Source organism: Necator americanus, chromosome IV (assembly GCF_031761385.1).
Source record: "Necator americanus strain Aroian chromosome IV, whole genome shotgun sequence".
Lineage (NCBI taxonomy): Eukaryota > Metazoa > Nematoda > Chromadorea > Rhabditida > Ancylostomatidae > Necator > Necator americanus.
The window spans coordinates 15,915,755-15,937,480 of record NC_087374.1 but is presented as its reverse complement, the minus strand read 5'-3'; the positions used below and the strand labels follow the sequence as shown (position 1 = coordinate 15,937,480).

Below are 21,726 nucleotides of genomic sequence, written 5' to 3'. Positions count from 1 at the left end.
TTGAATTGTTGTCAAAATTCGAGCAGTTATGATGCTTGATGAATTCTAATTTGCGCTCACGGATCCAGTTCAAAATCTAATTAGAGCGTGAAGTGATGAAAATGCTTTCTAATGTGCCGTAGTGCGCCGTTAGTTCAGAAAGTTCTTGACTGAAAGTTGCGCATTTTGACAACACTTTGGATTCCGTCAAAGATATTCTCAAAAACAAGGGGAGGAAGTATCGGGCTTTTGCATGAAGAAAGGATTATCGAAAACTAGTTCTTCAGGCAACTCATCGCGAAAACAACAACAACAAACATGTTTGAAACATTCATGAATGTTGGATGTTCTGTTGTATGCAGATGCAAGCAATCTAGGCAATCATCAGCATTTTAATTTCTTAGTTTTTTTTTTCAATTTTCTGCTTGCTGCGCTGTTACCTTTTTGTTCTTTGAACCCTCCTAGAAGTCAACTCTATCAAGTACTTGCAATACAAACACGGCGCACAACCCCAGTGACGTGATGATGATCACAGGTAGCCTAAGATATGCCTGCTCTGGCCTACCGAGAGCCTCTTCGGCAGGCACTTATTCGGCTGCACATAATCGGTTGGGTACCTAACGACCGTCCCCTTGGTCCAGATCTGTGATTGTAATGAAGCGACCATGTGCCAGCATTGCCACACATATTTACAGGAAGCATAAGATAGTCAAGCTTCCTCTGCGAGTTCCTCAATGTTTTGTCGAAGGCCAACTTCATTACTGGGTGAAGTAGATCCTCTTTACTTGGTGTAAGTGATCTCTTTGATCGTTCCGCACAAGGATCGCAATCGATCAATTGCGTTCAAATTTGAACCTTTTATGGATCCGCACAGCTGACTTCAATTTGCATATTCACTGAATACTTGTGATAGCGTTTCATTTCAACCATTGTCTTGGAAGTTTCATCTAATTTCGCGCAAAGGTTCAGGAAAAAACTAATTCACGTTGTTTCTTCGCGGACACGTTATATAGGAAGCTGTGACGAGACATCTGACAAGCTTCGGGTTACCTTCTGCACTAGTTTGGGGGTCGTCCGGTCAAAACCACCCCAAACCCTGCGGAGTAGGCGGCTGCGCTCGAAGTGGTGCGGTAAAGCGTATCGGGTGGGATCCCTGATACCACAGATCATCTACAGCGCGAGTAATGAAGCGACGGTCTTTTAAACTTTTATCACCACCTTGCTGCTTCACGTGCGGTGGCGCCTCCGCAAATGCACCGAGCTTCAGGTCATTTAGACACGACTATATCCTTGGCATTTGTCGCACCAACCCGGCAGGGAAGGAAGAACACTTTCCATACTGTATATCTCTGGTTGATATGTAATGATAGTACCATACGTTGACGATAAGAGACATAGGAATTTATTCTTGTTCTCCTTTCTCTTTTTCTAGTTACACTTTGTAACTCAATGTTAAAATCATAATGAGGAAGAATGAAAAGCAAGGATTGATGTGAACGTCGTCCTAAATATCATACATAGACATAATGAATAATACATAATGAATTTTACTAGAGTGTAAACAATGGACCTACGAATTTGAAGGATTTCGCGAATCCAACAAGCAAGATCTACAATTTATTCAACCCATGAAGATCCTGGCAGAAGCATATAAAGAGAACAGCTAGCCCTCATTAGAGTTATCTCCGCGAGGATATCACAAAGCTGGATGTCAAATTAAAACTCGAATGGTGAAGGTGTCGGGCGAATGCGGTCAGCTCTCGAAGGGAGTTTTAGCAGTCGACAAGATGTATGAGATAATATTCAACGATTATGCGAAGTACCTTCCATAAATTTTGGCAGCAAACGCAGTGCATAACAAGGTAGTCGACAGTATGACTTGCACAACGCTCATAACCGAGCATCCTACAAAGAGACCACTCTGCCCTCCAAGTTCGGATACGAAACCTGCTGTCGTGGTCTGCCGAATTTCGGAGTAGTGTTCATACTGCAACAATACGGAATGCTAAAAGTCCAAAAATTCAATTTCGGTTATACCTCTAGATCAGTAAACGATGTTTCCACACGGAAAGAGTAGTTTATATGCCGACTGTAGTCTGGACTGGTATTCATCTGCATCTGATTTTCGATGCGCTCGCAGGCTGGGAGGCACTGAATATATTTGGATATCAGAGGTCTAAGAAGATCTAAGACTAAGAGGTATCCGTCGAAAAAAAGATTACACTGAAGTTGTCGACACTGGTGGACGTGACCCTATCGTAATCGTCCACAACGACTGAAGGATCACATACTGGAACGTCGTCCAGGAAAGATAACATGCCTTTGAAGTATGGAATTGTGCAATTCAACCGTGAGACTATTACATTCTGAACCCAGCTGCGCACAAAACACGTAGATTTTCCTATAGAACTAGCTGTTTTTTGTTGTTTCTAAGAAACACAATTGAAAAGAAAACCTTGATTCAAAGGTTTCAGCGAACATTTCGGATTATCCGGAAGCATTGATATCCATTTCTGTACGAACCGAACCCGATTCCAATCGTGATAATTCAGATACACTCTAGGATACAACCCAATCTCAGGGTGTGAGTCGCCGACGTACATAACCACCTGAATCTGAAACGGCGACCTTTAAGCAATGTGTTTGGACTTACTTAGACTGCCGGGAAATAAATCTGAGAGCAGGTGAGAATAACAAACCGCTTTCTTCTTAGAGAGTGTTCCTTGCACGTTGTTGAAACGGATTGAAAGCTTGTCAGTTTCGTCGACGTCTGTTTGATTGTAGTTATCCATCAAACGAAAGCACCTAAATTTGCAATTTGTTAGCAACCTGCGGCCATAATACTATGCTGAGGAAAATATAAGATATACGAGTTTTTGAAAAGCAAAAGCGTCTAGCTTTTTATCTGAGCTTCTTTAGGAAAAAGTTGTCAATTGATGAGTTAATTTTGTTTCTAATAAATTTAGAAACTAGAACACATGCTCCCTCATTGTTTCTCGAGACAGACGGTAGTGTGAGCGTTGTGAGGAATGTGTGAGTAGTACTAATTCAAACGTTTTCTGTATACAACACAATCCCTTCAGTTACTCGTCTCGTTTTGTTACAAGCAGGATTCAATTTTCCAGTCCTACGCGTTGCAATGCTGGCCACTAAACAACTAAAGCAGCTGGGTGCACCTACCTTCCACGTAACATTACGTAGGTGGGTTCAAATATAGAACAGCATTCCAAGATGCGAGACCCAGCCCAACAGGACTCAAAAAACTGAAGGAGATCAAACATTAGAAGAAAAAACACCTGGGAACAAACATACATCTTCGCAGCGATATCCATTTTCGTTGAAAACAAAATCAAACATCTCTAATACCGTTCTGTTGGCTCTCCATCTGTTATATAAGTGACGTAGTTCTGATCTAAAGCCTCGGATAGCAGATATTTGTCATTAATTTGAAATTACAATTAGTATTGTATATGTATTTTCACGAAATTGATTTATTTTACACAAAGATATAAATCAAAACAAGCATACCTGTATCTAGCATCCCATGTCGAGACGTCGAAATTATCGAATCCACTGCCAGCGACTACGTAAGTAAGGATGTCGGATCTCGTCAAGTTATCAAGCACACCAACATTCGACAACAGATATAAATTGACGAATATTTTCAACATGCTTTCAACACACATTTTCCAGAAGTTGGTTTTTTAAAGGGATGTTGTCCGATTATGTCTCAGATGCAATTATATTAGAAGTACCGTTGTAGAGGTTAGTAAAATTCAATCCATCAGCATTTTTCGGACAGAACACCAGTGTAGGATATCTGATTTGTTGAACCTATAATCAAGAAGTTTAAAAAAAGAAAGGCCAACATTTCATGAAACATGTTCTAACCGGAACAAATGCGATTCTTGTGGTTGATCGATCAGCGTTATATCCTCCAAGTATAACATATGCATTGAGGATGGAAAATAATCCACAAATGAGGATTATAAACGCCCAGAATAGCTTCTCTTCAAGCGAATTTGCCTGGAACATTCTTTCGGAAGGAGCGGACATGCGTTTACACTATACAGTCTTTATGGAATTCAAGGAAACGTCGATGTACTCTGTCTCGATAATCGTCCCTTTCCAACTTCATTTCGCTGCATTTTCATGGAGGCCCTCAAAAAGAGTATATTGCAAATTTTATGTCTATAGAAGAGCTATGACGAGTAGAAACATTTGTTACCACCTCCCACAGTACAAAGCACTTGAACCCACCGAAGCCAAACGGCAGAAGTCAGACTTCAACATTGGGTTATAGTAGTTCAAAATAAAATTAGCTCCAAAATGAAAGTAGTATCCCAAAAAAGATTATAAATTCAAACAGATGGCAAATCGTTTAATTTTCAAACGCAATAAAAGGCAGTTATGACCAACTTTTTCTTTTGTTTTTCCGAAAGGTCTCCAAGTTATGCACCTTTTCCGGGTACATGAAAGTGATTTTAAAGAAGTCATTATTACTGCTCTGAGTACAATGTAAGTAGTCTCCATTAACCTTCAATTTGCATACAAAGAATGTTGCTGCCTTTTCCCGCGGAGACAAGAAGAAAATAACTGCAAAAAATTGCACAACTCAAGAGATCTGGCTGAAACCGAAGAGAATGTATTACTCAGTTTTCATGGTTTTTAGCTAATTACCATCATCAGGGTCGCAACTCCGTGTAGTTCTCGTAGCCACAAATATCGACAGTTGCATCTGAACCGAGCTAATTTCTCGGGATCTTCAGTGGTAGATATGTCAATAGGCAGATCAAAAGCGGGGCGCGACAGAATCCTAAATGTAAGGGATCTGAAGGCTTTTTTCCTCGAAATTATCGAAAGCTAGTAGTCACGACCCTTTCTGGAAGTCATCTGCAGCTTCATAGATAATATTCCTCCAAGTATACAAAGAGAATTACCTGTTGGACGTTCTCGGATCAGAGAATCCATACAGATCGCGAGAAGATTTGAAAATACGTTCAACATCGTCATGCTGAGAGAACCGCATTAATGGGGTAATACTATACGGGTTGTGAGCATATAATATAATATTCAAACATGACAAATAGATTATGCTAACCCGCGCTCAGGTTGAAAAACGGAAAACTGGGACTAGCACTAGATCTATAGTTCCAATACACCCGCAATCGCGATAGTTCGCAAAAAAAGTCGAATGCAGTAGAATAATACGATTTTTTTTTTCGAGCAATCGATATTCAAGTCGATGGAAGTTTGTAGCACCTAAGATATCGTGTATCCAGAACAAGACAACAGTAACAATAACCACGAACGAAAATTACATCTATCTATCGAATGTCTCGACATCGGATTTATGAAGAGCAGGATGAGGCTCGACCATGATTTTAATCTTTTTATAGCGCACATCTTCCTTTAGAGGTAGCCTTCTCCACAGCTTTAGCCTTTTCCACCTTTGATTTCCTCCGTCTCTTCTTTGGTCCATTATTCATATTTGTTTCAAGCTACTAAAATCCGACCAGTCCATTAGTAATTTCCAATCAGGGCCTCGTTATAATCGCTAAAATGATCTCTAAATAACGCATATATAAGAACAGCGGTCTGAATACAGTTTCAAAAAAAAACTGTCGGTGAAATGTTCTTCTCAGTAATTTTCTCCTGGATTTGCAGAAATCAAGATTCCGGCGGGATTGAACTATTCATAGTCTCTCATCACTGGTAATGAGTAAATTTGTGTGTAGAAAGTAGAAAATAGTTTTAAAGAAATGCTTTTAGAATGCGTTCTGCCTCGGTGTTAGTTATTTTTTCCATTTTGCAGAAACGGAACAATTACTGCGGGGATCGAACACTCAACCGTTCGTTTTCATTGTCGATGAGTAAAATTGTGTGCAAATTGTAGGAAATAGTGTAAAAGTGATTTCACTTTTACACTATTTGTAGTGTACAGCTAGCAAACTCGACCACGCTTATTCAACTCCTTGAAACCATTTCTCCGCAGCACTCTGATCAGAATCTCGACCATAGAGTCGCTGGCTATACATCTTACTTAGATACTTAGATGGCCCATCTTCACTCGACTTCCAGCATCTCTTCCACTCGTTTCCTCCCCTCGCCATTGTCATCCAAGATGTTCTCAAGTTTCGTGAGTGACGTTGACGAGGTCCTTGAGCCGTATCCAGCTGAGCGTTCAGCTGGTCCATCCGTGTAGCGAACACGTCACCCCATCTCGTCTAAGAGGGGATCCCAAGAGATGCTGAACGCCCCGGAGGCGGCCTCCCTCCGGGGCGTTTAGCATCTCTTGGGATCCACTATCGCGTTCTTTTCGTCCATTTATCGTCGGTTCTTCTCATAATGTGACCGGCCCATCTATACTTTACTTTCGATATATATTCCGCTGGGTCGCGAAGATTTCTCTTAAGTCCGAGCTGCGAAGACCGGCTAGGTGTTGTGTGCACCAGTTACACTTTAGAAGACATCTCTCAAGGGCTCAGTGGGTAGCAAGTAGCTTCCTAGACGTGGCAACGGTATCTGCCCACGTCTCCGCGGCGTAACAGAGCGCTGGAAGAACTGTCGAGTCGTACAGATGGGCACGAAGATCTTGGTTCGTCAGTTGGTCCGTAGCTTACCTGACGGGTGCAAACGCTACCCATGCTGCTCTCATTCTTCTATTCACTTTTCCTTCAAATCGTTTTCCATGTTCAGAACGTCCGAGGTATACGTAGGACGAAGTTTCCAAGATTTGGGAGCCTTCAAGTTGTACTCCTCCGTCCTCGCAGTAAGCGTTCTTCATGAATTGTGTCTTCTTTCTGTTTATTCGCTGTCCTATTCTATTCCCTGCTTCGTTCAATTTGTTGCACATCGTTTCTGCTTCATCGGTACTGCTCGAAAAGAGAACGATGTCGTTCGCAAAACGAAGGTTCGAGGGAAATCTTCCATCAACACGTATGCCCTTTTCTTCCCAGGATAGCGATTTCATTATCCATTGCAATGCAGCCGTGAACAGCTATGAAGATATAATATCGCCTTGTCGTACCCCCTTTCCAATGGGTATAATGAGGGGGCGGTGGAAAAGCTGTATCTTAGTGGTGCATCGATCGTAGCAATTGGCTAATGTCTTCACATACGACGCGTCCATACTTTGATCGACCAGCGCTGACAGTACTGCATTCGTTTCTACGCTGTCAAAGGCGTTCTCATAGTCGACGAAGGTTAGAACAAGGGGCAGGCGGTATTCCCGCCAAACCTCTATGACCCCTCAACGCGGTCTGTATATGTGGTTCAAGCAGCTGAACCCCTGACAGAATCCAACTTGTCCTTGGGCTGTGCTTCATCCAGCGTTTTAAATATGTGCGTGAGGATGATCTTAGTGAATACTTGGTATAATACGCTCAGCAAGCATATCGAAAGGTAGTTCCGAAGGTCCTCTCGGTGGCCTTCCTATGGATAGGAACGGTTCGCGAGGTCTTCGACTGGTCTGGGGTCCTTTCTTTCTGAAGGTAGGATGTCATGTGCGCTGCTAAGATTACATGAAGTGAATGGCCACCAGCCCGAAGAAGGTCTGCTGATATAAAATCAGGTTCGGGAGCTGTGCCAGGTTTCATGCTCTTGATAGCGACTCGTAATTCCGAAGGGGGAATCTGTAGTGGAGCTTCACCAGTGGGGATGATCGGGCTTGACACAGGAGTTGATGAACGGAAAAGGTTCGAGTAGACTCTCTCCGTAATGATTTCCATCTCACGACGAGAAGACGTGCGAGTCCCGTTTTCGCTCAGCAAGGCTGCTAGTGGGATATTATATTCGCGGAGATCCCTGCGGCACTTCTTTAGACTCGTTCTTCTTTGTGCTGCTTCCTGTATTTCGAAGAATCCTCCTGCAACGCTTTTCTGCAGCTAATGTTTGCTACTAACCGTTCAATTTGCGATGCATCCGGATCAAGCCTCAAAGCCCTTCTTCCTTCCAACAATTTCTTGGTGGTCTTCGAAATTCGATCCAAGTTTGTCGTGCGCGGCTTCGAGGCACGCTCAGCACAGGCTCGTAATCCTCTGAGCAGCATCTCGTAGTCCACGTTTGGGTCCTCCTCGATGGGCCAGTCACCTTGGGACAAAGAGTCCTCGAGTACGCAATCGTCATAGACGACTTCCTTTCTCCTTCGTTGCCGATAGCAGATGTTCTTTTGCATCGTGTGGCTAAATCGTGTTTTCGCACAAAGGAGACGGTGATTAGAACCACTACAAAAGGATGGTACTACCGAGACGTCGAGTAGACACCACCTTAGGTTGGTGAGTATGTGGTCGATCTCCGCACGAGTCGCGCCATTGGGCGATTTCCATGTCCACCGACGATGATCTTTCTTCATGAAAAGGGAATTCCCATGAAAGACGCGAGCGGCGGACAACAGCCAGCAGAAGCGATTGCCATTTTCATTTCGGTCCCCTAGCTCAAATCTTCCGATATTGTATTCCTCATCTGTAAGCTTTTATAGTTTTGCGTTGAAATCCCCAACGATGAATTTGTAGAAGGACTACTCGTTGCAGATCACTTCCTCCAGCTCCTTATAAAACCCGTCCAATTCGGATTCATCAGCTGCTGATGTTGGTGAATACAGTTGATGATGCTGATGGGTTTAAGCGCGTAGGGCGGAGGCGAAGAATGGCCAAACGAGGTGACAGGATCTTTTGAGAATCGACTAGATGGACGACAGATGGGTGCGCCCCTCACTGGTCGCCTCACCGTCTGACGTCTGAGACGGCAGGGCCCAGTGTGCAGGGGACTAAGACAGTGAATATGCTAGAGTGCCAAAAAGACTTCTCCCCAAACTAACCACCACAGGTCGTCCCCCAACTTATATGGATCAGGGGGCCACCTTGCGACATTTTGCCGAGGCGATGGTGAATCTTAGCAGTGGCTTACTCTTAGCTAGGCTTCCGATTCCGAGAAGTCGGAATGTCGAATTTCTCGAACTCCTTCTCATCTTGAACACCTTGCCGGTGGACGAACCTCCGCTGTGCATCGCAGTTCGACGCCCAGAGTTCCCTCCACGCCATTATAAGGCGGTAAACCGTTGTGGAGGGGTTGTACATCTTCCAAGATTAATTGGCCTTATGGTCCTCTTCATGGTTCCTTCATTTCTTGTTGTCCAAAAAGTTGGAAGTGTTTTGAAAGGGAACGACCTTTAGGGTGGGAAACAACACAGTATTGTCAGCTTATTTCCATTCAATTTCTCGATCGTTGAATGCCAGTTGTTAGGAACGATAGACGACAAAACGTTGACAGTTTCGGAAGTCGGGTTTCTGCATACTCCCGCCGAATGTATGACGATTATCCAACGTTGCTCTATCGTTTAAGAATGATCTGAGATTCCATCAGGAACCGTCGTTAAGGCGCATTCGCAACGCTGCGCAAGAATAAATTGCTTCAACGATATTGTAGGTAATTCCATGGACGAGCTTCCTCTCACGCGAATTTGCGGGCATCCAAGGTTTTCACGCAATACCACCCGCCAGTCACTATTTCATTATTTGCTCAATCGATCGCGCTATTGTCTAATTTTTTGAACTCAGTGGTGATTTCGTTGTATTTCACGTACATTCAGAGCAAAACTTTCCACGCAGTGTTATTCTCACTTCTACTTTCTTTAAGGAAGTCGTAGATTCGTATCTCGTTCTCGAGCGAGCAAATTCTTGGCGCTTGCCATGTCGTTTGAAGTAGGGGCACGGGTGGAAACCGGTGTGTTTCATTTGGTTCTCTTTCAAGCAACTTTTTAGTACCTTTTTATTGCAATTTACGATGCATTTAAATTATTGCATTGTCATTCCAGAAAAAACGGGTAAAGGTCGAGTTGCGTTCTGTGGTGATGTGCAATTCGCTGATGGTGAATGGGTCGGTGTTATTCTCGATGAACCTCGAGGGAAGAACAACGGTACTGTGCAGGGCGTTCAGTACTTCACATGTGAACCTAATTACGGGCTCTTCATACGTCCCACACAGGTAGTCAACTGTTGGATTCACTTTGGTGACGTTTCTTTCTGGCACCTTCTTTGCTTTTTTAGTTTAACCACCTAGGAAAAATTGCTGCGAAAACAGCTAATACAAGAACATGTAGGTTGTCGGAGAATATTAGTTCGCTAAAGTCTTTATCTACGCTTATCGTGCCCTCTGCATTTTGAATGTGACCTAGAGTTGTAGATTTCTGTGAAGCCGGCAAAATAATTGTCTGTCGTTACCATTTTTGTTCGACATGTAGTAAAGAGCAAAGATATTTGCGTCCTCTAATTGTTCATGCATTTGGTACTTCTTTTCTGCTTGTAGTTGAAATCAGAATCAGCCCGAACACGAACAAGTGGTCTAAAAACACCAGCAGCTCGTAAGGATGTTACACCGGCGACAAAAGGTGCGCGCTCCTCTCCTAGTGTAAGTTAATGTTTGTTTTTTTAAATATTCTTTTTGACAAAATAATGTGAAACCTTCCACTTTCCAAAAAAAAAAAAGTTTTTACACTCTTGACGTTGATTTAATTAGCTTATACATTGAGCAGATGTTACGGCCTAATAGTAACGACTTAAGGAAGGCGCATTCGCATCTTTCCCGGATCTATCGTCCTTAAGCATATTAGAGCAAATCCTCTAGCTAGAGTTTTTTCATCTGTCGCTACTCTACCAATTGTGAAACTTTACGTATAGGCTGAATCACCCACCGACCCCAAAGGTTTTTAGATTTGACGACTTTCAACGTATTTTCAGTTTTTCTTATGTTGTTCCTTTCATCCCTCTTTCTCCATTATTATTCGCTTCAAAATTTGTTTTGTTTCAATTCTCGAGATTCCTAAAAATTCTTATACTTTATCGAACTTCTTCAATTAGAATTTAATCAAATAGGTCTTATAATAATATAATAACAATATAGTCTTATAATAAAAATATAGTCTTATAATAATATAATAATATAATAAGCTCGTGAAGAGAAAATTTCAGGGTAGTCCAAAAGTAAGTCCTTCTGTTTCATTGGAACGTCTGTCAAAGGTTCCGGCACCAAAGAAAGTGCTTTCCTCGTCAAGGCTTGCTGATCATGCTGATCAGGTAGATTCTTCTATTTTTGTTATCGTGATTCAATCAGTTCGCCTTTGTCCTCTCCACTATCTTTCGTTTTTGTGTTGTATTTCTTTCTGTTTTCCTTTTTAAGAAGATTTTTAGAAGAGAAAATCTTCCACATCTCTCAAGACAAGGTCTTCTTCAACTGTTTCGTTGACGGTAGGGTTTCAGATAGGAGATATAGATTAGAATGTAGATGATTTGAGAGATGTTCGGGTTTTAGAGGTTCTCATTTTCTTTCATTGTTTTTTTTTTAAATGCAATATTCAATTTAGTTATGTATAGTTTATGGAACATCCAAAGAGGGCTTGGTTGAAATCTATTTCTTTTGTCAGTTTTTAAGGACTTAATAAGCTGCGACTGCCGCTGTTGAGGTCCACGATCTGCTTAGTTTTTGAGTAAGAACCATTTGAATCCCGAACACCCATTTGAATCCCACTGTTATTGCTGCTATCACTGTTTACCCTTTGTTCCATGAATACTTGCTAACCACGCTTCCACTTCTATGCTTTGATTCAAGATAACTTCTCTCCTTTCCTCGGTATAATGCTTAACACTGCGTCTGTACTGTCAGAGGTCTAAGATAACCTAAAATGTGTTCGTAAGGTTTCAGCCAAAAATAGCCCGAGAAGGGTCGAATTTGTCGCAAGCTGGTTCAGAGAAGAACGAAAGGCAGGAAAAAGAAAAGCAACCCGAAAAGCCACCGGAGAAATCGCCTGAGAAACCAGAGAGTGTCATGGATAAGGTGAAGAAGTTACAAGAGGTTTGTTTCCGTTAAAGATATCGTATTTTCCTTTAACTTTCTTTTGGGTAGACTTATTTTAAACGTTGTGTAGAAATCTAGGCTTAAACGAATGGTCGAAGTTCTTAGTTGTGGTTTTTCACTCTTTTTTTATTCAAGTCTGCTGCGCCTATGTCTCCGATGTCTCCAATTCATACATCTATCCCTTCGGGAATGGACGAAGGCACTGAGCAGGAGTATCTGAAGCTTCAAGTCAAGGACTTGTCAGAGAAGCTCGAAACTTTGAGGTCAGTGCGGAGGTCATTAATTTCATCCGTTCAATTTTACCCAGAAGGTATCTGTATTCTTATTGAAATTGATTTCTGTTCCCACCTGCTTCTGTGATTAGTCCAGTTGATTTTTGGTCTACTTTATTAAATCGCTCCAGATTCACCAAAAAAGCACTGTTATTTCAGACTCAAACGCAAAGAAGATCACGGCAAACTTGTGGACTACGAAAGGAGCAAGATTCAGTTGCAAGCTTTGATGGAGTTGAAGTCGAAAATGGCTGACCAGTTACTGGATCTGCAAAGACAACTTCAAGAAGCGAGAAAGGTAGTGCCGCGATTCATTAAGCAATTTGATTACCTCTGATTGATTAAGCATACATTATTTTGCTTTCACAGGAGGCGATTGAAAGCCGCGAGTGGAAAGAAGCTAATCAGGACGAGTTAAGTTCAGCAGCTGAGCAGCTAGAGATGGCGACAATAGATAAAGAAATGGCTGAAGAAAGGGCGGAAGCACTACAGATTGAGGTCAGAACCCAATTTGTGGATTTTGAATCTCAGGCTTCTAAGACGTTAAGAGATAAGACGTGTGATTCGTGTAAGTTACATTTGTTACCTATCTGTTAGGTGACTCTCTATGCATTTGTTGACATATTTCTTTGCACTCAATGCTGTAAGTTTTTTCTTTCACTTCTCTTACTCATTCGCTTATTTTTTTTTATTCTTATGGTCTATACTTTGTAGTTTTGCTACTTCATTATCAAGCATCTTTGCTAAAAGATTTCATTTCAGCTTGACTGTTTGAAGCTAAAGAATGAAGAACTTGAAGCGGATCTAGAAATCCTCAAAGAAGAAATGGCTGCTGGAGGTAGTGGAGGCATCAGTGAAGGCAATAGTGTGCAGTTGAAACAACTTGAGCTGCAGAACGAAAGACTAAAGGAGGCGCTAATAAAGTGAGACTTTACTTATGAAAGGCTTAATCAAACAATCAACTGAAAAACACAGAAGCAGCTGATGCGGATTGTTTAGCTGTATGTTTAGGGAAAAAAGTACTTTTTCATCAATTGGATTTATCATTGGAAAAAGAACTTCTTTGAAGTTCCATCCAATCTACTTTTTTTGTCATTTACTTCCACTTATTGGTGAAATTTTCCTAGGCTTCGTGACATAAATGCAGCCGCTCAAGCAGAAAAGACTGCAGCGGTGAGAGAGGCAGAAGTGCTAAGAACGGAAAATGTGGAGCTTGTAAGAGCTGCTGAAATCGCCAGGAAAACTGCCCAAGATGCGGATATGCGAATTCATGACTACCAGGAGCAGGCAAGAAGAATTTTTTTTACTCAAATAATAGCTGATAACTCTCAAAACAATATTATGTAAACAGTAAGCAACATTATCGCTCTTCTTTAGACGTTTTTACATAACATTAAAGCGTAGAGCATGTGAAAAATTTAGAAATGTTTTCCTATTAAAGTTCGTTTATCGCAGCGTCTAGCGTCTGACTCTTTTGTTCATCCTCCACTCTCAGAATAGTAATTGAGGTAGTTGCTTGCTAGAGTCGTAATCTTTAGCGACTTTACAACATTATTCTCATTTCATTGTGAAATTAGAAATTATAAGCTTTTATTGCAGATAGTAGAACTACAGGCATGGGAGGAGGTGGGCTAGGTCTTGTGCGGTCTCGTTTCACCTTTATATTTTCACAACAGTTATTGCTTCGGCGTTGATCTTTTGTTTTCTTTTCGGCAAAGAAAATTGAAATTACTGGCTATTATGTTTTAACAAATAACATTTTAAAAAGAAAAATTGCGAATCCCTGCTCTGCATGAACGTATCTTGGTTGTACTACAAAAGGATTTAGTTTGAATTTTTGGGCGCAGTACGCAATCCTGACTGGTAAATGTTAAGATCGAGGCGGCAATGGGAGCCGAAGAAATGGTTATGAATTTGGCCAACAAGAACATGGAGATGGAGAATCAGATCAGGTAGGATGGGCTTACCAATGTTGATCAGAGACTTATCTTACTCTGCGGACTCAAATTTTGTGGGTGAATTATTCGGAAGTTCTTCCCTAAGATGACGAATTTGTGAGAACCTGGGGAGGGTCGGAGCGCCGGCTCTGACTATCACACGTATGTTTGCCTAAGAAATAATTGAGTTAGTTTGTTGATTTGCTGTTTGCGCGGACCAATGTGTCTTTTAAGGTATTTCCAATGATTGTGTTGTGTATTGATCACTTGGCACATTAGCGAAAAAAATTGTTTCCTGTTACCAACGAAATAGCTCTTTAAGTTTGCTAAGAAGACTATCACCATTCGAAGTATGATTAGGTTGATTCTCTCTGAGGCTAGCTGTCACAGCTTTCCAGACAACTCGAAGGTGATCGGGATGAACTGGAGGCTCTTCGTGATATGGATGAGCAAATGATGGAGGAGCAGAAACTGGTCGAGAAGGCATTACTGGGAGAAATCGAAGGACTTCATATGAAGATCAACGAAGTATAAAATACTTCTCTTCTACTTGATCAGTCGATATATTGTTCCCATGTTTCTTTCAGCTTCAACGACGGATGAAGCAAGAGGAAGATCATCGCGATGAGTTGATTTCAACCATTATGAAATTCCGGAAGAAAGTTGGCGAGCAAAACGAGGAGATTCAAGATCTCAAGGATCAGGTATGCTATTTTCGACCTTTTTTCTTTCACAGTAGAGATGAAGAGCTTTTTTGAATACATAAACTTAAAACGTTATATCGACACATCTTTGTGAATACATTTTAGGTTTTGAGATATCAAGAAGAATTGACCGGTCATAAATCTGAGGAGAACAATATGGCTAGCATTGTCAGTCAGATGCAAGTTAATGTGAACAGAACATTTGCTGAGGTATGCCTATTTTTCCGAAAGGTTTTTTTTTTCTCGGAAATGATGTCGTTGCGCACAAATGATCGTTTTCAGTCGGTCGAACGTCAAGTTTCTGCCATAGAGGTTGAATTCGCCAGGAAACAAATGGGTTACCTCAAGCAGTTCCTACCAGATAACTTTACTAAAGCTGGAGGTGAGCATCACGAAAGTGCTTATGTATACAACTTCTCATTCTTCTTCTATTCCACTTTTCAAGGTGATAATGATGCGGTGGTTCTAAATGTGTTGTTTCCACGATTGTCAGCGAAAGCGAAGCTACTAACCAAGCTCATGGCTGAAAGAGTGAGCCATAATTATTTTCTCTTAAGAGAGAAAATTCTGTTATTTATTTGCTTTTTCTGTCATAGACCTTTTTTTCTCAGTCGTCTTTCGTCATAATGTCATCAGTTTCTCCTGAGTTGATATAAAATTTAGTTTCCTGGAGTACCTGGAGGAACGCGTCGCGAACATGTCACGAAGTCCCATAAGGCTGAACAATGGGCTCATTCTGCTCGTATCGCTCATACCATGAGTGCTTTAATAGCGACTTGCGGACAGTTTGAGAGGTATTTAATGCATAAGGAGACAAATGAATTGCAAGGTATTTTAAGTAGGGCAGGATTATGATATTTGGACGTACACATGTATAGCGTTCTAGCGGTTTTTATCAAAAATCTTACTAAACTGATGCATTTAGTAACTCTGGTGTACTATTTCCACTTATGCGTACGTAGTCCATTTACAATCTCAACTTCCACAGTTTTTTCTAGAAATCTGGCAAACCAACTTTTCTTCTAAAAGGTTCTGGTAATTTTCATTTGAAAACAAGACAGCTATGATTGCCTATCATAATTAGTTCTGCATGGATGTAGATCTAGAATCCATTGTCTAGGCTGACAAACAGTTTTGTAGGCGTACCTTTGACAGTCTTTTAACCGTGAATTTCCAGCGCTCTTGGGAACATATCTCTCGAAGACCTATCTCGATTAGCTCAACTTCAGCCTGAAATGACCTCACAAGAGAGAGTTATCGACGGGTATCTGGAACTACTAAGGCAAGCAAGACTAGACGCAGAAACATCTCTCGAGAATATGGATAAAGTGGTCACATATTTCCAGGTACGAGTTCTTCACCTTTTTTTCTTAGACCCGTCAACCTATCAGTTTCATCTATTCCAGAATGTTTTGTCTGTTAATGTAAGTGCAGATAGCTATGATACGTGTGCATGGCTGCGAAATGTCTTCCAACAGATTATCACAGGCATTGCGTGGTGTAAAGTAAACAATCAGAGGATTTCGTTCTTCTTGAAGGTTTGCTTATTGGTTTTGAGTTGAACTAATGCGATTTACCTATATCTATACAGCCAGGACAAGAAGGATGTGACGTGGCTGAATTGATAAAAACAATTGGCGATGAGCTAGTGCAGTGTGAGCAGTTAGCTATACGAGCTGGTAAACGAGTTCCTACGGAGAAACAGTTGAAACTGACTCCGCAGGTACGCGCATCTGTTTTGTTCTCACCACTTTGCTTTCTTATTCACTTTTCGTCTTACTTGCTTTGACCTTATGCTTTTTTTTTCAGACGAATGACGATATTCAATCAGCAATCCACCACTTGGGAAGATTGGCGTCTATTCTGCACGAGACATGTGGAATAGCAAGTGTCCAGATCAACATTAACCCAGGTATGGGTTAAGAATGAGTAGGAGAAGAATTGTTTCGTGGTTATTCCATAGGAGAAAAATTGAACAAAAATGGAAATATTTTTGGACAACAGGATCGAAGCGCCAGCCTGAAGGGTTTGGAAGAGCTTCCTTTGGTGGGGCCGATTTCAGTTTAAGACTTGGTTTTTGTTTTTCTTAGTTCTTGTAAATTCATAAGTTTTCGTTCTTTCTTTTTAATTGCTTCGAGTTCATGGAATAAGTACAGCAAAGCTCTGTGCAAAGTTTGGTTACGCATTCAACTTCCTATCTTTTTCCTTCAAGTTTAAGCTTGTTTTTCTACACCATTCTGTCAATACTTCATTGAGATTGTGGGCGATTCCTAGGAGTGATAGTACTTTTTGTGCTGATGCCGTTTCTTTTTAGAACTGGATGGATTTGACTCAACAAGAGTGAAAGAAATGATTCATGGCGAAGTTGAAAAGGCTAACGGTTCAATAACATTGGAGAAAACATTTGATCCGATTAGGTTCGTTATTGCAGAAAACACCATTATTCTCTGACGTGCTTAACTTCTGACATTAAAGCAAGTATCTGTGGACTCTAAGAGAAGCTCTCAGCAATATTTTCAAAGCATTGGAAACTGGATCTATGGAAATAGATCCAAAAGAAAAGGTAATAAGTGACCACATATGTGTCTCCTCATTACTGTCTGTGCCTCTTGCACAACCAAGAACGACACGCCTTCAGGGCTTCCCTCCAGTTCTCGAAAGGGCTCACCTGCGAAAGCAAGCAGCTGCTGAGGCTGAAGGGCTGCGTTGGCAACTAGAAAAAAAGGATATGGAGATTCTCGAACTGAAAAAGACCATTAAGAGCAGACTCGACGATATTAGCAACTACAAGGTGATTTGCTGTTTCAAATTTCAATTTTCCTTTACGAAATTCACAAAAAGGAGAATTCAGCTCCGCCTGGACATGGCTGAGGCGAGGATTGAATCTGCAGGCAAGCAAGATAATGTAAAAGTGCAGCATTTGGAGGCGAAAATAGAGCAGCTAGTGGCTGACAATAAGAAGAAGCAAATGTGAGTTCTCGTCTTAGTTTTGAAATCTCCTGTATTTCTTGGTCTGCTTTCACCAAATACTATCGTACAACAAATATTTTTTTTATTTGCAACCAATGACGATGTTGCTGACATCTCATGACAGTTTTTAGTGAGTTTGACGAGACCATGGATGCCTTACAGAAGGAGCTGAAGGAGTGCGAGAGAGAAAATTCCGAACTGAAGCAGATAGCAAAGAATTTCTCGAGGAAGACGCTTTTGGACGTGAGTGGTGTTCTGGATAATCAATTTTTGAATCAAAACGCGACATTTGGCACTTAGGCAATTCTTCAAGGCAAATGTACTTCTGTAGAAGTCTTGTTTCACCTATAGTGCTCCATCTTGTGTACTGAGTTCTTTTCCTTACTATACGTGAATGTGAACAGCATGTTAGCATCAACAGTACTTTTGGAACAGTCAAGGTAATCTAGCTGCATTTAGGCCTTAGTGCTTAAGTCACAAAGATCTATGTCACCATCGGTGAGTGATCGTCGTTGTTGCACAAGTACTTTTTCTACAGGCGTTTGCTGGGGAGGGATGTTTCCTACGTTTTTTTGTTTCTGTTTTGCACGTTGGTATGCGTGCTTGTGATGTGGATGAGCGAAGTTTTTTTTTGTATGTGTGCTTCGAGTTGCTTGCACTTTATAAAGTACCATAATAATTGTGTCTAGGCGAAAAAATGAGGTTTGATTAAAAAATTGTATTCAATTATGACGAAATATTTCTAGAGAAACTTCAGATGTAGAGCAAATAAAGGATTTGAATCAAGGCTCCCATGATCCTTAAATACTCCATGATGCTATTCTCTTCTACTTTGATAGATATAACTGCAATGATAGGAGCTTAGGAAGGGTCACTGCTAATGACGTAACTAGTTTTGCTTGGGAAGGTACATTTCTAATGTTTAACCTTAGATTTCGAGTAATGGTGTTGGTCTTATGCGTTATTGCTTGCGTTTTTGATTCTCCAACAGTTCAACCTGCATCTTTCTTTAAATTTGATATTGTCGAATATATAATAATCAGTGACAGCAAGCCATATAGTATTTCTCGCTTATTTCCATGTCATTTCTGATGGATGTTATAACAAAGCAATCAGTAATGATTGTATTTCCAAAGAGACTAATTATTGATGAATCTGGTCACTGATGACTGATGGTTGCAAAGGGGTTTCTCGCTTCAAGGTGGAAACTGCTCGTACCATAATTTTTGGAAAGAGTGCTTTGTTTGCAGAATATACAACGTATTGAATCACGAGCTGTCACATCACCAGTTCAAGCAACGTCTCCTGTTGGACTTGCGTTAGGGAGAGAAGAAGCGGCGTTACTTGAACAACAGCTCACCGAAAGTCGTGAATCACTACGTAGAGCTACGTTGGAGATCATTTCGCTAAAAGTAACTGGTTCTGGTGTAGTTTTCGTTTTCGTCATGAATCGATGAAAATACTCTCTTGTTTAAAGGCTGAATTGTCAATGGCGCAGAACAGAAATGGCGTAATGCGCCTTCCTGATATGGTTTGTGGACCGGAAACCTTGAAAGCAAAAGAGAATGATGCCATACTGGAAGGAATCAGTAAGGAAGTAGACCAGTTGAAAAGGGTAAAATTTACTGGTACATTTTGTTCTTGATCGCCTTCCTTTTTTTGCATTCCAGTGAATAAGTGAACTTAGGATGAACTCAAGTATATGGTGTTCATTCCAAATCCCTCGCGACCACGACATCTGCAAGAACAAGATCGAACCCAATTCGAGAAGGAAAGAGACGCTTACAACTATCAAGTTTCTACGGTAAGATAAGTTTTCCTTCTTTTTAAGAGACCTTCGGCTATTTTCATGTTCCACTTGTTGTAGGTGCGAGCACGACTACATCAGTACTGGAAGGAGATGTGTCCAGGACAACCATTCCCTACACTGTTTGATCTGTCATCGATAAAGAAAGTGCCGAAAGTACGACTTTATCTAGTTGAGCTACTTAGTCGTATTACTGTAGAAATTTGAATTTTTTTCTACAGGTGCGTGATGTCCGATACGGGTCTGAGGCGTTCAAGGACATCTGTAACCGATGGGGAATTAAAGCGTGATCCTAGGAAAAATAATAGTAGTGTTTAAATCTCATTTGAACAACTCGTACTTTCATCGTACAGGTTCTTTAAAATGGCTTGTGATAGTTTCCCCAAGTTGCAGTTTATCTTATAATGAACTTTCAGTTGCCTGTAATATCTTCGTCAAATGTGCTCCTGTGCTGCAGTATCCTTTCTATCTTTTCCATAGTCGTTCAAACTGGTGCATGTAATTAATATGAATGTTTAAAGGCATTATTCGGCCTTATTAACTGATCTTTCTAGATGGGCGTGTTTTAAGTTGCACACTTCCATTTCTCTCTTCTAACATTGGTGCCGTAAATCGTTATCGTTAGCAATAACGAGTTCATCTTTTGATAGGCAAAGGTTATGGATGCGCCAACGATCTTTACTGCTTTGCCGCCTTCAGTATCTATCTAAAATAAGAATCGTAGCCAAGATTCATTGTTATCTCCAACGATACCGGAGTGTAATGGCAGCCTAAGGTTAATAAACCATGTGGAATATGTACACACTTTTCCTCTAGAAAGTTTAGTGAATGTTCGTGGTGTATTTTATTCTGATGGATGTTCGTGGTGTATTTTATTCTGATGGCAGATAGTGCCTTTGAGGGCCCATTATTTTCTCCTTGCTACCACGTAATTTATGGCTTTATGACTATACACTGTTATGGTGATGATATTGTTATAAAATTAAGTAGAAGATCAAATAAAGTGCAATGCAAGTTTATCATCATTTTCACTGTAAGCCTAAAATGATTTATCTTCTACTCTTGTCGTGTGTGATAAGATGCTGAGGTTAACCTGAGAAAGGCGTCAACCACAGAAAGATTGTTGGAATGACTACTGAAGAAAATAATATATACTGGTTAAAAAGCTTTGCACGGATCTCCCGAGAGATCGTAGAGGGATCACAGTAGGATATTTGCGAGGCTACGTGGCGAGATCCGTCCCCAAGTGGGTCTACACGCGGATAAAAACGACATTGTGCCTGCCCAGAGGGTGGATTCAGGGGATGGACTCCCTGTTTATGCTGAGCCAGGACTGACTCATGTCATCCTTGTATCCCTACTAAAAGCCTGCAATTAAGTAACTGGGAGGTGCAAGGGAGGCGGTTTGGAGTCGCCTTAAACAAATAAGCTACATTTGTTCACTATGCGAGGATAAAAGTTCTCCCGCAAGCCCGTGGGACTAGAGGATTGCAGCGTGCCCATGGGTTTTAAAACTTCACGCATGTCGCAGTAATAGAAAATAGTCCTGATTACGGAGGAAATCCTGGAACGGTGGCGCCAGCAAAGACGGGGTAGCAGGAGTCATATAGACTACCGAAACGGAAAAGGACTAAGATGACGATCTGTACTTATAACGCAACTACTCTTGCATCGGAAACGGCCATCGAAGGTCTGACTATGCATCCCTGAAGGATTAAGTAAGACGTCATGGAATTGATTGAGACGAAGCGACGCCACTCCTTCAATACCGCAGAAACTGGAGAAGAACTGTTCTTAGGGATATGCGACAGTAGAGGAGTTGTTGGAGTTGGCGTCCTTGTCAACATGAGGAAGGCAAAGAACATCAACTCGTCCGAACAACTTACGACCCATATCTGACGTCTGGATGAGGTGTGGTTCAAGCCCACCTTTCAATATCTTCGTCGGTTACTCTCCAATATAAAGCTACGAAGAAGGAGAAGTCGAAGCTTTCTACATGGAAGATCATACCTTCTACAAGATCATAGTTGGTGATTTCAACGCCAAAATTTGCCGCCGAGAAACTTCACATTGGGACCCACGGTCTCCAGTGGAACGAATGGGAAAAGAGGCTTTCCGAGTTTATCATATTCATGACGACTAAGACCATCCATAGGAAATCGCAATTCCAGCTCTCCGGAACCCGAAGGAAACAACCAATGCATTGA

The 21,726-nt window shown here is 41.3% G+C and overlaps 4 protein-coding genes across 9 annotated transcripts; 1 reads left to right on the top strand and 3 right to left on the bottom strand.

Annotated features, from left to right (window-relative positions):
• Nucleotides 1-1,789: 1,789 nt before the first annotated feature.
• On the bottom strand, nt 1,790-6,952 carry RB195_001450 (uncharacterized protein; the record flags this gene model as incomplete). Of its 3 annotated transcripts, XM_064198226.1 has the most annotated exons (12): nt 1,790-1,966; nt 2,017-2,130; nt 2,202-2,380; nt 2,435-2,594; nt 2,679-2,784; nt 3,160-3,242; nt 3,292-3,364; nt 3,508-3,562; nt 3,735-3,813; nt 3,871-4,005; nt 4,660-4,795; nt 6,603-6,952. In XM_064198226.1, the coding sequence occupies 12 exons, from the start codon at nt 6,950-6,952 to the stop codon at nt 1,790-1,792; spliced, it is 1,647 nt and encodes a 548-aa protein (XP_064054105.1). The 3 variants fall into 3 exon arrangements, with proteins under 3 accessions (XP_064054105.1, XP_064054107.1, XP_064054106.1); XM_064198225.1 differs by lacking the exons at nt 3,735-3,813; nt 3,871-4,005; nt 4,660-4,795; nt 6,603-6,952 and having other exon boundaries at nt 3,292-3,391; nt 3,508-3,650; XM_064198224.1 differs by lacking the exons at nt 1,790-1,966; nt 2,017-2,130; nt 2,202-2,380; ... (3 more) ...; nt 3,292-3,364; nt 3,508-3,562 and adding an exon at nt 4,920-5,021 and having other exon boundaries at nt 3,703-3,813.
• Nucleotides 6,953-7,364: 412 nt separating this feature from the next.
• On the bottom strand, nt 7,365-7,709 carry RB195_001449 (uncharacterized protein; the record flags this gene model as incomplete). The annotated part of the gene is made up of 1 exon (XM_064198223.1): nt 7,365-7,709. One exon carries the CDS (start codon nt 7,707-7,709, stop codon nt 7,365-7,367), a length of 345 nt encoding a protein of 114 aa, XP_064054104.1.
• Nucleotides 7,365-8,155, bottom strand: RB195_001448 (uncharacterized protein; the record flags this gene model as incomplete). Of its 2 annotated transcripts, XM_064198222.1 has the most annotated exons (2): nt 7,365-7,785; nt 7,884-8,155. In XM_064198222.1, 2 exons carry the CDS (start codon nt 8,153-8,155, stop codon nt 7,365-7,367), a joined length of 693 nt encoding a protein of 230 aa, XP_064054102.1. The 2 variants fall into 2 exon arrangements, with proteins under 2 accessions (XP_064054102.1, XP_064054103.1); XM_064198221.1 differs by lacking the exon at nt 7,365-7,785 and having other exon boundaries at nt 7,799-8,155.
• A 59-nt stretch (nt 8,156-8,214) lies between these two features.
• On the top strand, nt 8,215-21,662 carry RB195_001447 (uncharacterized protein; the record flags this gene model as incomplete). 3 transcript variants are annotated; one of them, XM_064198220.1, is made up of 35 exons in its annotated part: nt 9,669-9,702; nt 9,794-9,963; nt 10,285-10,386; nt 10,947-11,051; nt 11,166-11,222; nt 11,677-11,826; nt 11,965-12,092; nt 12,261-12,399; nt 12,471-12,599; nt 12,864-13,024; nt 13,229-13,388; nt 13,977-14,053; nt 14,437-14,566; nt 14,626-14,742; nt 14,848-14,952; nt 15,025-15,124; nt 15,188-15,273; nt 15,406-15,536; nt 15,920-16,088; nt 16,149-16,280; nt 16,334-16,465; nt 16,552-16,654; nt 17,057-17,159; nt 17,218-17,305; nt 17,381-17,533; nt 17,594-17,712; nt 17,844-17,955; nt 18,963-19,124; nt 19,190-19,327; nt 19,400-19,516; nt 19,580-19,675; nt 19,741-19,760; nt 19,805-19,872; nt 19,936-20,011; nt 21,485-21,662. In XM_064198220.1, the coding sequence occupies 35 exons, from the start codon at nt 9,669-9,671 to the stop codon at nt 21,660-21,662; spliced, it is 4,047 nt and encodes a 1,348-aa protein (XP_064054100.1). The 3 variants fall into 3 exon arrangements, with proteins under 3 accessions (XP_064054101.1, XP_064054100.1, XP_064054099.1); XM_064198219.1 differs by lacking the exon at nt 11,166-11,222; XM_064198218.1 differs by lacking the exons at nt 19,936-20,011; nt 21,485-21,662 and adding an exon at nt 8,215-8,251 and having other exon boundaries at nt 9,616-9,702; nt 19,741-19,809.
• Between the last annotated feature and the right edge of the window lie 64 nt (nt 21,663-21,726).